Raw genomic sequence first — 14,423 nt, 5'->3', positions numbered from 1 at the left:
TTGTTATTTTATGTAAGAAATTTTCGGAAAACTAAGTTTTGATGCTAGTATTGCATCTGGATCCTTCATCAATCTCGTCACGTACTCGGCCGTTGTTTGAGGATCGACAAACTTTGTCAGCTGAAATCTGTAACTGTAAACACATGTCGCTTCTGTCGTGATCGGAGTTCCGATTTATCTAAACAGCGTCCTCATAAATATTAATACAACGTTTAATTGCAGAATCGGGGGAAAACACGATAAAAATTTATAATGAAATAATAATCCAATATCGTCTGGCTCTGTTGGAATTCAATAATATTTCTCATCGTCGGTCAACTCGACGCGAGATTAAGTTACGCCATGCACAATTTAATAAAATCTTCAGCGACATCAAAGATTGAACTACATTCGATTATCGAAGACGTCGTCTATCGCTCAATTAAACCGGAAAATTGTCTTATATCGCCTTTGAACACATTCAACGTTATTCAATAGGTCAATCTGTCTATAAAATATTTATGAACGTTCAATTTTTCGCTTCGTTGTAGAAATGTGTCTTATAAAGATTGATTCATTTCCGTATTGCAAAATATTTAAATGATGCAAATATTTTTGCTAAAATATTGAAACATCTGATATTAAAATATTAATAAATGGAATTGGTATTTGGTTCAGTAGTTATTGTCCATTTTATTACTTTGCAGCTTTTATATAACACCTACCAAACGCCAACTACATTACCCTTAACTTAAATTTTACTTCCCTAAAATATAGTAGGTTCACAAAGGGCAGTATCCTTGGATGAGACCCAAAAGCTGTTGACGTCACTTACAATATAAATCGGCGACCATTGTTCCACAGACCAAGTGCCTACGTAATCGTACGAACATCCCAGAAATGTTCCGCGATAACTCACTACTACTTAATTAAAGAGCAGAAGTTTTATTCAACCGTAAGTTTCCTTGAAACATATAGTTCTAGGAACATAACCGTGTTTAATTAAGCTTCAACTAATTTGGACGGAGCCGTATAATTGCAATTGCCGTAAAGCGCAATACACATTGAGCCCGCCGGGCCGCCGTCATATGTCGGCAACTTTTTGTCGGCGGTTTAGTTGGCGGCTTCACTTATTACAAGCCGGAAAATTTGGTCGGCGGCATGTCGGCGGCTTGAGATAAGAAATTTATTTGGCAGTCAACTACAGGTCGAGCGTCGCCCGGCAACTGAGCGCAGGCGTACCCAAGCCGCCAACATGTCGGCGGGCAACACGCGCGGGCGCATGTTGACGACATGATTCTTTTCATACAGGCCGCCGGGCTCTGTCGCCGGGCTTTGTCGGCGGCCCGGCGGGCTCAGTGTGTATTGCGCTTAATAAAGATTTAGACAACGTTTGGCAGTACTTCTGTTCGAAAAGTAAGGTTCTTAAGACTTGTATTATTTAAATATGTTACAGTAAAAACCCTTAACCAGTCAAAAACCTTATTGACCGGTAAACTCAATTAAGTGTACTAATAACTAACATATTAATTTTTTTATCCGTAATCTTGTGCATTGTTAATATTACATAGTTCATCCTACTATAAACAAATGTTTTTACATTTAACATTACGATTGTCTAAAAATAACGAAAGATCTCGAATCAAATTAGAAGGTTCAATTTAAAGTGTCGTTCAGTTCAGCAAATCGGAATGCCTCCATTTGTCTTTATCCATTCAAAAACTATTCCATTAGGATTAAGGTGCGCGAGTTCGTCTTTTACGCTTATTTTCTTAAAGCTGGATTATCGTATCGAAGTCAGTCTAGTCTAATCCAGTCACGATTACGCTTAATCTTTTAGTAATTGGCGCCGAAACTCAAGCAATTAATACGCTTTTAATATTCGATGTCAGAGGTTCTGCCGATTCCCCTAAATAGGTTTCACCATAAATGGCCATGGGAAATTGGATTTATTCTCCGGACAAATATTGGAGGAAACTTCATTGTAAAATAACTTTAGCACTTAAGCTAGAATAGTAATGATCTTACTTTAGTTATTCTTTGAATGCATATTATTCTAGTAATTTTAGGCTAGAATAGGTATTTTGTTGTTTTATTCTTGAGAATTGCTAAAATTATAACTGATAATGTGTTATGATGTAAATTGTGTAATAATATAATGTAATGTATAATAATTTAATGTGTAAAAATGTACTTAACTTATATTAATCTAAATTTATTAAAAAATCAAATGTTTTAGGTATGTAAAACTTATCTATTACTATAGGTATTACGCACGCAATCTTGTACACACTCTTACTTACACTCACTCACACACACACACACACACACACACACACACACACATAATCGCTTTTACTCACGTTATAATGGCACTGTGTCTCATGGAGTGGAAAGCGTCGATCGCCTATAGCACAGGTCTAGTACCTAGTTTAGGCGATTGTCGTGTCTCATTTATGTAAACTTTTATAATGTGGGTCCTAATAAATATTTTTTCATTTTTTCATTTTTCATTCTTCTTGGTGAGTAGTTTTGGTTGTTTAAAAGCTTGAAGTATATTTCAAATTATAAAAATAACAAACTGTTATATCCCATTAGTCGCAATAAATCCATTATCAAATAGACTTTTAAAAACCTTGGCATATTATTAACAAGTACTTGTATAATATTTTCAGTGCTAAATTTATTTGAAAAATTTATTTTTTTATTCGAGATAAAGATTAGTTTCACTATATGTGCATAATGAAGCTTTACGAGTTTATAAAAATGACTCTTATAATATAAAGCTGACTTTGAATGCTTCTAAAAATCTGAATGCAATTTAGATAAATATTTTATATAGATGTTTCAATAATTGACCCACAATCCCGTTCTAGTTGAATTTATAAGCTCCATTAAAACCAGAGTAAGTCTTCCTGATAGTTTAAATTTTAAACAATCGTGGACTACGTGAGTTGAACACGAATTATACATACAGAATTTGTAACAGGATTCTCGTGTATTCATGAAACCGAATAGACGGGAACAATGCATTTAAGGTCCCCTTGATTGTCACTTTCGACTCTCATACCGTTATAAATTATAATATTGATTATTATTGATTCAAAACATTTGAAGTGGAATGGTAAAATAGAATCCATTGTAATGAAAATAAAAGGCCTGTTCGTTAGAATAATAAAAGTTTATTCTAGAACTATCGACATATTTCTAGTAAAACGTTTTCTGAAATAATAGTTATGGATGAAATGAAATAAAAACTTTACAGTGAAAGCTTTTGAAATCACATACATTAAACCTGTGTAGAAAACCATTTATCATTTCAATTTGGACCTTGATTATTTTGTGTCACTCACAATTCAAACGCATCGATCGCCAGCTACTATTTGAATTCCATAGACCATAAAGACTGTGATAAAGACCAAACATATAATAGGGAATTTTAATAGGTACCTTCTAAATAAATAAACAATACACTCATACTCCTAATTTGCTAATCTTTAGCCAGAATAACACATAAGCTAAAGAAATACTTGTTTGCCCGAAAGTTCGGGGATGAAACTTCAATAATTTAGTAACATCTTTCTAGGAAGCGCTAGAAGTCCTCCGCACAGCGGCTCCAAGAGTGGAGTTGCGAGTGTGCAGACCACCAAGTGATGTGCTGGAGAGCATCACACCACCGGACCCTCCCACGCCACCAGCGAGGACTCCACACCCGCCGCATTTGCCTCTGGATCCATTGAATTGTCATCCTTTGCATGCTAGGTAATTTGCGAACTATATACCTTTTTGGTGGGGAGTGTATAAACGCTCTTCAAGGATTGACGTACTATTTACTACAACTTTTTTTGTCTAGAATGTATGATCTGTGGTATAAACGCTTACTTACTTGTCTCTGGAGGGACCTATATAATTATCATTAAGACATCATAGTGACCACGAGATGGAGCGTTGCCGAACTAAACCGAATAATTTATCGTCATTTTCAATAAAGCTATGTGTGCTGTCATTTCGCCGCTGCACTGTACGTACACGGTGCTTCTGTGTGCGTGTAATGTTGCCAGATATTGAAAAATATCCCAAATTTTTCCCCGACTACGGAAAAAAGAGGGTTATGTTTTTCGAGTTTATGTATGTATGTATAATATTTCTTTGACACGCCCTGCAGTATAAACCGTTGGACCGATTTTGAGTTGTGAGGTTTCATTGCAATGATCTGAATTATTATGTTAGTGGCGGTAGTGACGCGACGTAGGCTATATACATAAATGAGAAGTCAAGTTTTAATTTTTATTTAAATTCTTTTATTACATAAAGACGTACCTGCCTACTAAAGTTATATATGGACAAAATAATTGTATTCAATTTTTTATTAAATAAATTACATAAAAAAAATTTAAATATTAACTATAATAATTATATTTTTTTTTATTGTTCATAATATATGAATACGAATAGCGGTAGTTTTTAGTCGAGAATACGGGACATTTTATTTTCATCATATCCATCATGGAGTTCACATAAATTAAATCGCTAGCGAAAACGACTATGACGTTTTTAAGCTTTATAAAAGTAACAAAATACAGGTAAATTAGCTTGGAGAAATTTTTGCGTTTGTAGTAGTGTATGGTCAGCAAATAAAATAAAACAACATTTTATTTTTAGTTTTTATTTTATATATGTACATATATTATATATATATGGGATTTTAAATTAAACTATATGTGTTTCTCCTCTGAAAAAGATGAGACTTTAATTTAATATTTGCACATTTAACATACATATAACTTTTACAAAATGACAATGTTACTAAAATGAAAAATTTACTAACCTTAAAAAGAAACGACATTTAAAGTTTAATTCTTTAGTTTGAGAAGTCAAAGGCTTGCCTCGACCATGTTTTAACACTGGAGCCATTTTGAATTAACAATATAAAGTTACAACACTTACACATTAATTAAACACTTCAACAAATATTATAACAATAATAACAAATAATAACAACAATCAACAAATACAAAAGGAGATTGCCCAAGTGACTATGGCACTTGGTATCGCAATCAAACTTATTGTGTCAAGATGAAATATAGCTCAATTTAAAGCTTGATGTTAGTACTTTTAGAAACGATTAAAGTTTTTATATAAATAAGCCGCAGTTCGCGACAATAAAAATAAAACAATAGTTTTATTCAACACTTCAAAAAAATACTTTATCGAGTTTAAACTAACGATGAACGTTAAGTTTTACATTTATTACATAGGTAATATTTTAAATTACAAGACAAATGTGAAAAGTAAATCGTAATAAACATTACCTATTTCAAAATAAATTACGTCGAACATTGCGTCGAACACATTCATTCAAGATTCATTTCAAATAGAAACTATGACATAAGACGCAGGACGCTTGCAAGAGAGATATATGTGTCAAAACAAAAACTTTTACTTTTATTTCTATTTATTTGGTATAATTACGACTTAATAGTGATAAATATGATCATTATAAATACAAATAGGAATTAACAATATCACGAACACGTGACACAGTTAGTATTTTACCGATTCCATACGTGGTCATACATGTTTCAAAACACAAACTTTTAATATTATTTCAATTTATCCGGTATAATTAAGACTTAATAGTGATATACATATGATCATTATAAATACAAATAGGAATTAACAATATCACGAATACGTGGCACAGCTCAAATTTTACCGATACCACCCGTGGTCATTCTCCTTTATCAATTAAACTACGTACATAATAATTATAATTTTTGAATGAAATGTGTGCTTTATGTTCTAACGGTACCAAACAACTGCATTTGGCACCTGCGGACAGCGTAAACTGGTTTATTCTGGTTTTGTGCATGTTTCCACTTTCCACTATCAAGTGACGATTTATTTATTTGTTTTGTTTTGTAATTATTATGGTCAAATATTAATTATGAAACAAATTATAATGGACACGATATTTTATTGTTTCACGGTAGTCGCCTTGTCGTTTGCTCAAGGACGTGAAATTGAATGATATATTTTTTTTATAAATTCAAAACCATTTTCTTTCAAATTAAAAGTTGTTTTTATTGAAAACAAAAGTGTTGCTAGGAATAAGTATAAAATTAAATAGTAATGTTAGGATATCGAAACATTTTTGTATAGGCCAGAACGATTTAGTGGAAACGCGCTCTAAGATCTGAGTAATATACACACCAACATATGCAAAAATTTCTCCAAGCTAATTTACCTGTAATGTATTATGCTTATTAAAATAATCTAATAATTATCATGAACCTTTAGTGCACTATACAAATTACAAATAATCACATTCACGATCGAAAAATCAAACGGCATTACCCTGAAGATCTTTTAACCATTTTACCGTTTTACCAATAAAAATGGCAAATTCATTTTCAAAATACTGGCAACATACGTTGAAGTTTTGTATTCCTTCACATCTGTAAAATTATTATTCGTATTAAAGAAATAAATCAGCCAAATTATCTACAGAAAACCTGTGAAACGATGTTTTATCTTTTTTTTTTTGTTTTCGGGAACAAATTTTACAGCGTTTTATTATCACAAGACGGCATTTTTTTACTTAAATTGCAAACCCTTTTTGACGTATTGCATGACACTATATGCGCTATAGCACTGGTGCAGCGACGTATTTGTTTTTGATTTCGTATTTTCTTTGACAAGGGCGACGGGCGGTTGTCATGCTCCATCTGTACTTTATTTTGTAATCTAAGTGACCACGTTTGTCAAGTGTCCGAAATATAGGGATGAGGGATATATTATAACTTTAAGAATTAAATCACGTATCACCATTTATAAATAAGGAAAATAATTTTTACTACCCAACGTAAAATTTTGTTTAAAGAATCAGATTAGAAATAGAAATACTTTTTATTTACCCCTGACACACGATAATTACATCTTATAAATCTACACCAAGAAGGAAGAAGAAACTTGTATCTGAGTTTGTATGGTAGTTTATATCTAATTACCGACTCGATTGTTTTTATTTATTTTGTCTTAAGCGAGTACATTAGTAGAAATACCTCCAGTTAACTTTCAAACATTGCAAATAAAATGCTTCGCGGAATGCAATTGAAAACTTCAGAAGTAATTGATTTCGCGAACGATAACAAAGAAATATTCAACTAATTAAAACATGGTTGGAATAGTGGTTTATTGCGGCTAATCTTCAGTTTTTAATTTACATTCCAAGTAAAAAGCTTGCTTGGCTCAGACGGCTTCAATTTTACGTAATTTAGTACGTTTTACAAAATATGAAAGTCAATAAATATATAAATAAAGTTTTGTTTGATGGTCTACATGTTAATCTCTTAACTCTTAAGTATAGACCAAAGTTAAACGTTTTTTTATAAAACTAGACTATTTTAGATGCACTTAGAATCGTCTTAACTCATAATACATACAAAAATATTTACCTACTTCGATAGTAATTGAAAAGCGATTTCTATAGAGAAGAGCAGTCAAGAAGAGCGGTTCTGTATTCGCTCTTTTTAAATCATATATTTTTTTTTTATTCTATATCCTATCTATATTTTAATTAATATGAAAAATCGCTAAACTAATATATTTTTTATATTTAGCACTACCAAACTCTTCAACACTATTAGGGAATTTTATATGAAAGAGTACATACGTCTACTGAGCCAGGCCTCATGAATTATTTTTATTCAGAACTTCGTAAAACTGGCTATTATTTTTGTGCAGATAAAAAATATCTCTGATTAAATATATACGTTAATCACAGGTTGTCACAAACAACAAGCAGTGCGACCACATCGTCGTCCGAGGGCCGCGGTCGGAGGGACGCAAGCCCTGAAGACCGGCGACATGACCTGCAATTACCGGACCTCGACCGACCCTTACCCGTCTACGATATACAATACGGGGTAAGTTCTTGTATTTCACATATTTGTATATAGACTTGGGCTAATCGAAAAACAAAGCCGTAGTTATAGTTGGCTGCACTTTTTAATCGGAATTTTTCCTCGCGAGTATTCCGGGTATTGGTATAAAAAAAAACTCTTCGAAATACACGTTAAAATCCTTACTATGTTACTTTTAACTACGGGTACAGACTTTAATAACATGTTATGATTACAAAAAGGTTTTATAAATAGGCAGCAGATCGATTAAAATCTTGGCTTCACATAAACAGGGCGAATTCTATGTAATTTTCATGCATTATCGATTTCAAAGCGTAATTACGTATCTGTCTTCTATCCATCACTTATTCACACAGCAATTGGGACATGTCCCGGATCAATTTACATAATTGAAGCGTGCATAGTCCAAGCTTGGAAATAATTATGATAGCTCAACGTTACTTGAGCCCTAAAGCACTATTATAAATATAAAGAATTACCGCTAAGCATTGCAAGTATTTTATATTGCAAGCGGTCCTGTCGTAAATAATGATAATGCAACCGTATACATTAGATTGTGTTTTCTTGTTCTTTAATGTTGCATTCATGTTGTGATTTACATATAATTATTTTGCTATTATGCTTCAATGAAAGCGAACGGAGAAGTTTCGTTTAAAAAATGTCGGATATTTACTTCGTGGAGATTAAAATGTGTTCCACCAACTGAAGTGGGTTTAAATAATGAATGATATTCCGAAACAAAAGCTCTAGAAAAATGAACTCATATTTTGCTGTTAGAAAATTACATTACAAATTACTTCTACAAATTCTTTATCCCAATTTAATTAACATCTGATCCGGATTAAGGCCCCAATTAATCAAGCAAGTCAATTTTTCACACTGTAATAACGCTAGCTGATATAGATGTTGCATGACGTAAAAATATTTAATTAAAATTAATATCGCTAGTACCCAGAGCACATCTCGCTCCCAATTAATAAAGCTTTCTGTTCACGCTTCACAGGGTGATGGATCGGTGGTAAGTGAATTATCGTAATAGCTTTGGTAAAAATCACGAGCACCTTCATTATTTAATGGAATTCACAAATGTTATTTATGCTTTCCTCACTGAAAATATCTAATTTACCTTCGTAATATTACTCTTTAGATCGTGACGTGACTTAAAAATGTTTTATTGTCTCATTTAAATCTCTGCTCTATTTGCAAATGAAAGCTTTGCGAGCGCTGCTAGTTTATTGCTCGTTTACATAAAGTTAGGGTTTTACGTAATGTATTCTTTATTTAAATGAGCCATGTACTTGGTTAAGGATTTCTTGAACGTTACCTGTAATCTTTGTTCATTGGTGTGCAATGCGAAATTACTGGAACGTTCTTTGCGTGTTACGATAACGTTTTAAATGTTCTAGTATTTTTAAAGACCTTCAATATGTAAAACAATGTTTTTTACTAAGTAAATAAAAATTTCTACATAATTTACTCAATGTTGTATTAAATCTTATTTTTTAGGTAATATGTATGCATTGCTCATATTATAGGTATAATATGAGCAATGCATACATATAATAATTGCAATTATAGGTATATGTGAGTAATGTTAGCAATGAAGACCATTAAAAATTCATCCCGTAGTATTCTCCCAAAAAATGATTATTTTCAAAGCTTTACAATACCTCATTAACCACTTCCTACTCTAAAATATTTAATTTCAGGAATTCGACATAGTGATGACAAAAGTGAACGGTTCCCTGGGTTTCACCCTCCGTAAAGAGGACCACAGCGCTTTGGGTCACTACGTGCGTGCGTTAGTACGGGAGCCAGCGTTGAGCGATGGACGCATACAACCAGGGGACAGGATTGTCGCGGTATGCAATATTTATTGGTAATAATAATATATTAAGGTATAAGGCCCATAGTAGGAGAGAGATTTTTTTATTAGGTATGCTCATGCAAACGGACACAATCATCATCAAATCCGTTTTGACGGTTTTGTTTTAAAATAACCCGGCTTTTTATATTGTATAGATAGATTATAATATAGACAATTATACTCGTATTACTGGGTCGTCTTGTTGTGTGTATAGAGAATACTTCTCCCCCACGAACCTATCGTGTGTAACGATCTTACCTATATCATTGTTTTTATGAAACATGCTTATTTCCCGAATGTAAGTAAAACAAGTCAGTCCGAGATGTTATTTGTTGGAATGAATTAATAAAATAATCGAATTTCGAAAGGCTATATATGTCATATTTATTACGACCACACTTTTAAATTGCAATCAATACAAAAAAAACCTAATAAAAAGTTGTCCGAGTGAATGATAAAAACTTGAATATGTGGTGTAACAAAAAAGATATGGTTTTGTAAAACCTCACAGAGTTCATTCATTTCCAATATATACGAGAGATTTAATCATTTTAAATATAAATCAAATGATCATAAGTAATTGGCTAGGTATTGCGGATGTTGAGCTTCGCCATTACATTTGTATAATTAAAACGTATCGCTGTGACATATCTAACAAGTACATGTCAATTTGCGTGCATGGCTAACATTAAGGGGAGTTTTTGCATGATCCGAGGAAATAGTTACCTTTTTGTTATATCTTTACAAACGGCTTTGAATAATGCTAATGATACTTTTCTATGAAAGTTATCCAACCTGTTTTATGCTTAGAGGTAAACAATGTAAATGAAAACAAGAAAAAATAAATTGTAAAATGATTTTATATGTTTGCTATTTTTTTCAAACCTGCTCGTGTAAAATATCAACAGTATGGCTTTCCTTTTTTTGCATTACTATAACATATTTTATTGTAGCGTATTACGTAGTCAGAAAGTCACGAATTATAATTTTCTTGCCAAGGACACTTTTTACCACTATATACATAAAAAAAATATTGCGCCAATTCACAATCTAATAAAACAAAAGAAAGAGATATCTGAGTGTATTTTTTATTACGTATATAAATTTAAAAATATATGTAACATATATATTTAATAACGCTAAAAAATAATTAAAAAAATGTGTGCGTGTACTAGAGTACACACGTAAGAAGTGAAACTTAGGGATAAGAAAAAGTTAGCGCGTAACGCAAAAATGTCACGCCTACGGCGTAACGCAAAAGTGTCACGCCTACAGCGTAACGCTAAAATGTTACACTAAATTTTTGTCCAACCCCGATAAAGAAGTTTCACTTCAAAAATAAAATAAAAATGTGTGCGTGTACTAGTGTACACACGTAAGAAGTGAAACTTCTTTATGACCTTATTTTTCAAAAACTAATTTACTATATGCAACTAAGATAAGAAAAAGATGGTGCGTAACGGAAAAATGTCACGCGTAACGAAAAAATGTTATACTACATTTTTTTCCAACCCCGATAAAGAAGTTTCACTTCAAAAATCACATACAAAGATGTATTTATCATACCATAATTATTTTTCGCAGGTGAATGACACGCCAATGTCGAACATGTCTCACGCGGAGGCGGTCGCGTTCCTGCGCGCGTGCGACTCAGAAGTGCGTCTGCGGCTGTACCGCGACCACGCGGCAACGCCGCTCTCGCCTATGTCGCCCAAGGAGGAGGGGCCCACTGATTCGGATGCGCCGCTGAATAAACCGAAACCACCTTTGAGGTATTGTTTTAGTAATAAATCGGTGTAATTTTAATTTTTCTTGTTGTTGTACTTTCTTTTTGATGTATGAATTATCAATTCCTCTTAATAATGTAATTTTAAAATTAAAAATTTTGGCCAGAAAAATATAATATAGATTACTGATGTATAAATTAATGAGCATACAATGAGCCGTCGACGGGTACAACAAAAACGATCGCATCTCTACTAAAATTATTCACTCTTATGTTTTTGTGACGGTAAAAACCTGATATGCAAGATTTAGAAATGAAATCATTAATATTGTGGAGATTTGCATATAAAATCCAGCTTCGAAAATGGCATAATAATGTGTCCTTACATCTTATCACGGATATATATATCTACATGAATATCTTTTCTAGGAATCCATTTAAGAAAAAATTCTGGATATTTAATCTTCAAGTAATTTTATTTTTTTCAGGGCCGAAGCCGTATCCATGCTTTGTGACTTAGCGGCGCGACGTCTGACGCCCGACGCGGCTGACGGATCGCGCTCTCCCTGTCTGTCACCTAGAAAGTTCCGCAAGCTTACAAAGGACAACAACCACTATGAACAACCGAATGGTAACTTTGTCGTTATTTGCATATTATTTGGTGCATTATTTTCGTTCTGTTTTTACACACTGACTGAAACTATGTTTTCTTGGTTTTTCGTATAAGTTCAACCTTTATTTTAAATTTCTTCTTACCAACAACCGATGTTAAAAATCGCGCACGTTTAGACCTCCTATTTGAATACTTTTTTTTTCTAATTTAATAGATTTTCCATAAATAATAAATTTAATGTTACCTAAATAATGTATAATTTTAGAACTTTATATTCGTAGTAAGTATTCGATGATACGTAATCGGCACTTTTACCTATTTGCAATTAAACCTAAAGCTAAATTATAATTAGCATTTTTAAATAAAGTGATTAAAAAATCTAAATAAAAATGTTGAGCTTGTTTTAATTGCACATGTTCTATACACGCAATGCACTAAGCAAGTAGACTTTTTGGCACAGATTTGGGAAGAAACAAGATAACAGAAACGAGTAATTTAGTAAATACGGATGTACCGAAATATTCTGAAGATTTGAAAAGTGGTGTAAAAGAAAAAATTCCAAAATGTACTTGTACAACGCCTATGCCTTATACTACGCAAACTAAAGAAATAGAATTGTGTGATGATATGATTAGAATACTACCTGATGATATTATAATAGTACCAATTAGACCACCCAGAAAAGGTGGTTCAAGAAAAACAAAAGAATCAACAAAAATGGAAAAGAATTCCAATGAAGAACAATGTATTACGACAGAAAAAGAGCCATTAACTACAACCAAATCAAATGATGATTCCAACCAAACTGCATCTAAAGTTACCAAAGAAAGTTCATTTAGATCCTCGATAGAACATAGTTCGAAAAAAGAACCTGTCGTCCCCCATATTAGTCCTTCAACAACAAAAATTTCTCAAACCGCTTTCAAGGAGTGCATTGTTCCAGTAAAATCTGACGAGGTATCAAACCCACTAACACAAAGCAAGACAATTGTGAGCAAACCTGAAAATTATTATGAAAATATTGCTGAATCTCCATCTTTAGACTTAGACAGAAAACATGAAACAAATGTAAAACCAGAATTACAAAGCGATGTTAAAGATAAAACTACAAAAACTTGTACGGAACCAATAACATGCACCTGTGCAGTAACTATTGAGGAATTGAAAAAATATCACAAAAATAAAAGTGTCCCATCAGCAATCAAAGAAGAAATTAAACCAGTTCCCTTAAAATTAACACAAAATATAGAAAATAATACACAAAACCAACATACGCCGACAATTCAAAGATCTAAAACACAAAGATTTTCACGATCTCACTCGATAAGAAAACGCCTTCTTTCTAAAAGATTTAAATCGAAAACAATAAGTGGTCCAATATCGTTGCAAAAAAATTCAACAGATACAAATACTGAGGACAATAAATTACAACCCCCAGAACCTGCTTCAGTGCAAGGTAAAGACATCGTTCCATCTGAGGGTTCAGAAGCCATAGAAAATCCAACTCAATCTGTAGTAAATAAACCTATAGAACGTCCTACATCTCTGATTATTAATTCTAATAGAGATGAAGAAATTATAACTGATAAGCTGAGTTCAAACCTATTAGCTGGTATTGAAACAAAGCAGAAAAAGCCTGTACTTACAAGCCCTACGACTCCGCCTTCATGTAGAAATCAAAAGCTAAGCCTGACAGGTGAGACACTGTCGGCGCACACCTTCCTACCGTGACATCATTATTTTCCATTAAAATCTACGCTGATTGAAGACTCTAATTCGGACCGAATCTGTGATAAACTCTAAAGCAGGACAGTGGACATTGTACTCAGAGGCAAAATATTAAAGTTGATAATACAAACCTATGTTCTTCAGTCAGCGGCTTATCTGCCAAATGTTTTGTGTGACCAATTATACGTAATATGCTATGCTTTAGGACCAACCACTTAACGGACAGTAGCTTCCTCAAAATATATAATCATGTAACTGTAAAAACCTAACCACTTTTTATTTCACAAGCCATTTAGGCTTACGTAGTATGTACATTAGCACCTAGCTCTATAAAATTACCTGCTTAGATGCAATGCCAATACAAAAGTATAACATATATACCTTATATCTTGTGTCTGAGAGGCAATTGAAATGTGTTTACAGCTTATAAATGAGGGCTTTTTGTGCGTTAAAATACAACAAAAACACTTTATAAAAAGGATATTGTATTTAACTAAGATTTTTAAGTCAATTGCACTCTTATGCCTTGCGTTTTTTGTTTCTCGATATATTATGCATCTGAACATACAGCTATTGTAAATAGAC

General features: G+C 32.8%; 1 protein-coding gene across 3 annotated transcripts in view; it reads left to right on the top strand.

Moving 5' to 3' along the window:
• LOC123694068 overlaps nt 1–14,423 on the top strand; it is a 62,810-nt gene that overhangs the window by 41,737 nt on the left and 6,650 nt on the right. The window contains exons 5-10 of one of the 3 annotated variants that reach the window (XM_045639368.1): nt 3,566–3,741; nt 7,766–7,907; nt 9,614–9,766; nt 11,356–11,543; nt 11,986–12,128; nt 12,571–13,806. In XM_045639368.1, coding sequence (XP_045495324.1) covers nt 3,566–3,741; nt 7,766–7,907; nt 9,614–9,766; nt 11,356–11,543; nt 11,986–12,128; nt 12,571–13,806 — 2,038 coding nt within the window. The remainder of the gene's footprint in view (nt 1–3,565; nt 3,742–7,765; nt 7,908–9,613; nt 9,767–11,355; nt 11,544–11,985; nt 12,129–12,570; nt 13,807–14,423) is intronic. The other 2 variants (XM_045639369.1, XM_045639370.1) reach the window with 2 other exon arrangements.

Source organism: Colias croceus, chromosome 8 (assembly GCF_905220415.1).
Source record: "Colias croceus chromosome 8, ilColCroc2.1".
Classification (NCBI taxonomy): domain Eukaryota; kingdom Metazoa; phylum Arthropoda; class Insecta; order Lepidoptera; family Pieridae; genus Colias; species Colias croceus.
This window is presented reverse-complemented; position numbering and strand designations above follow the sequence as displayed.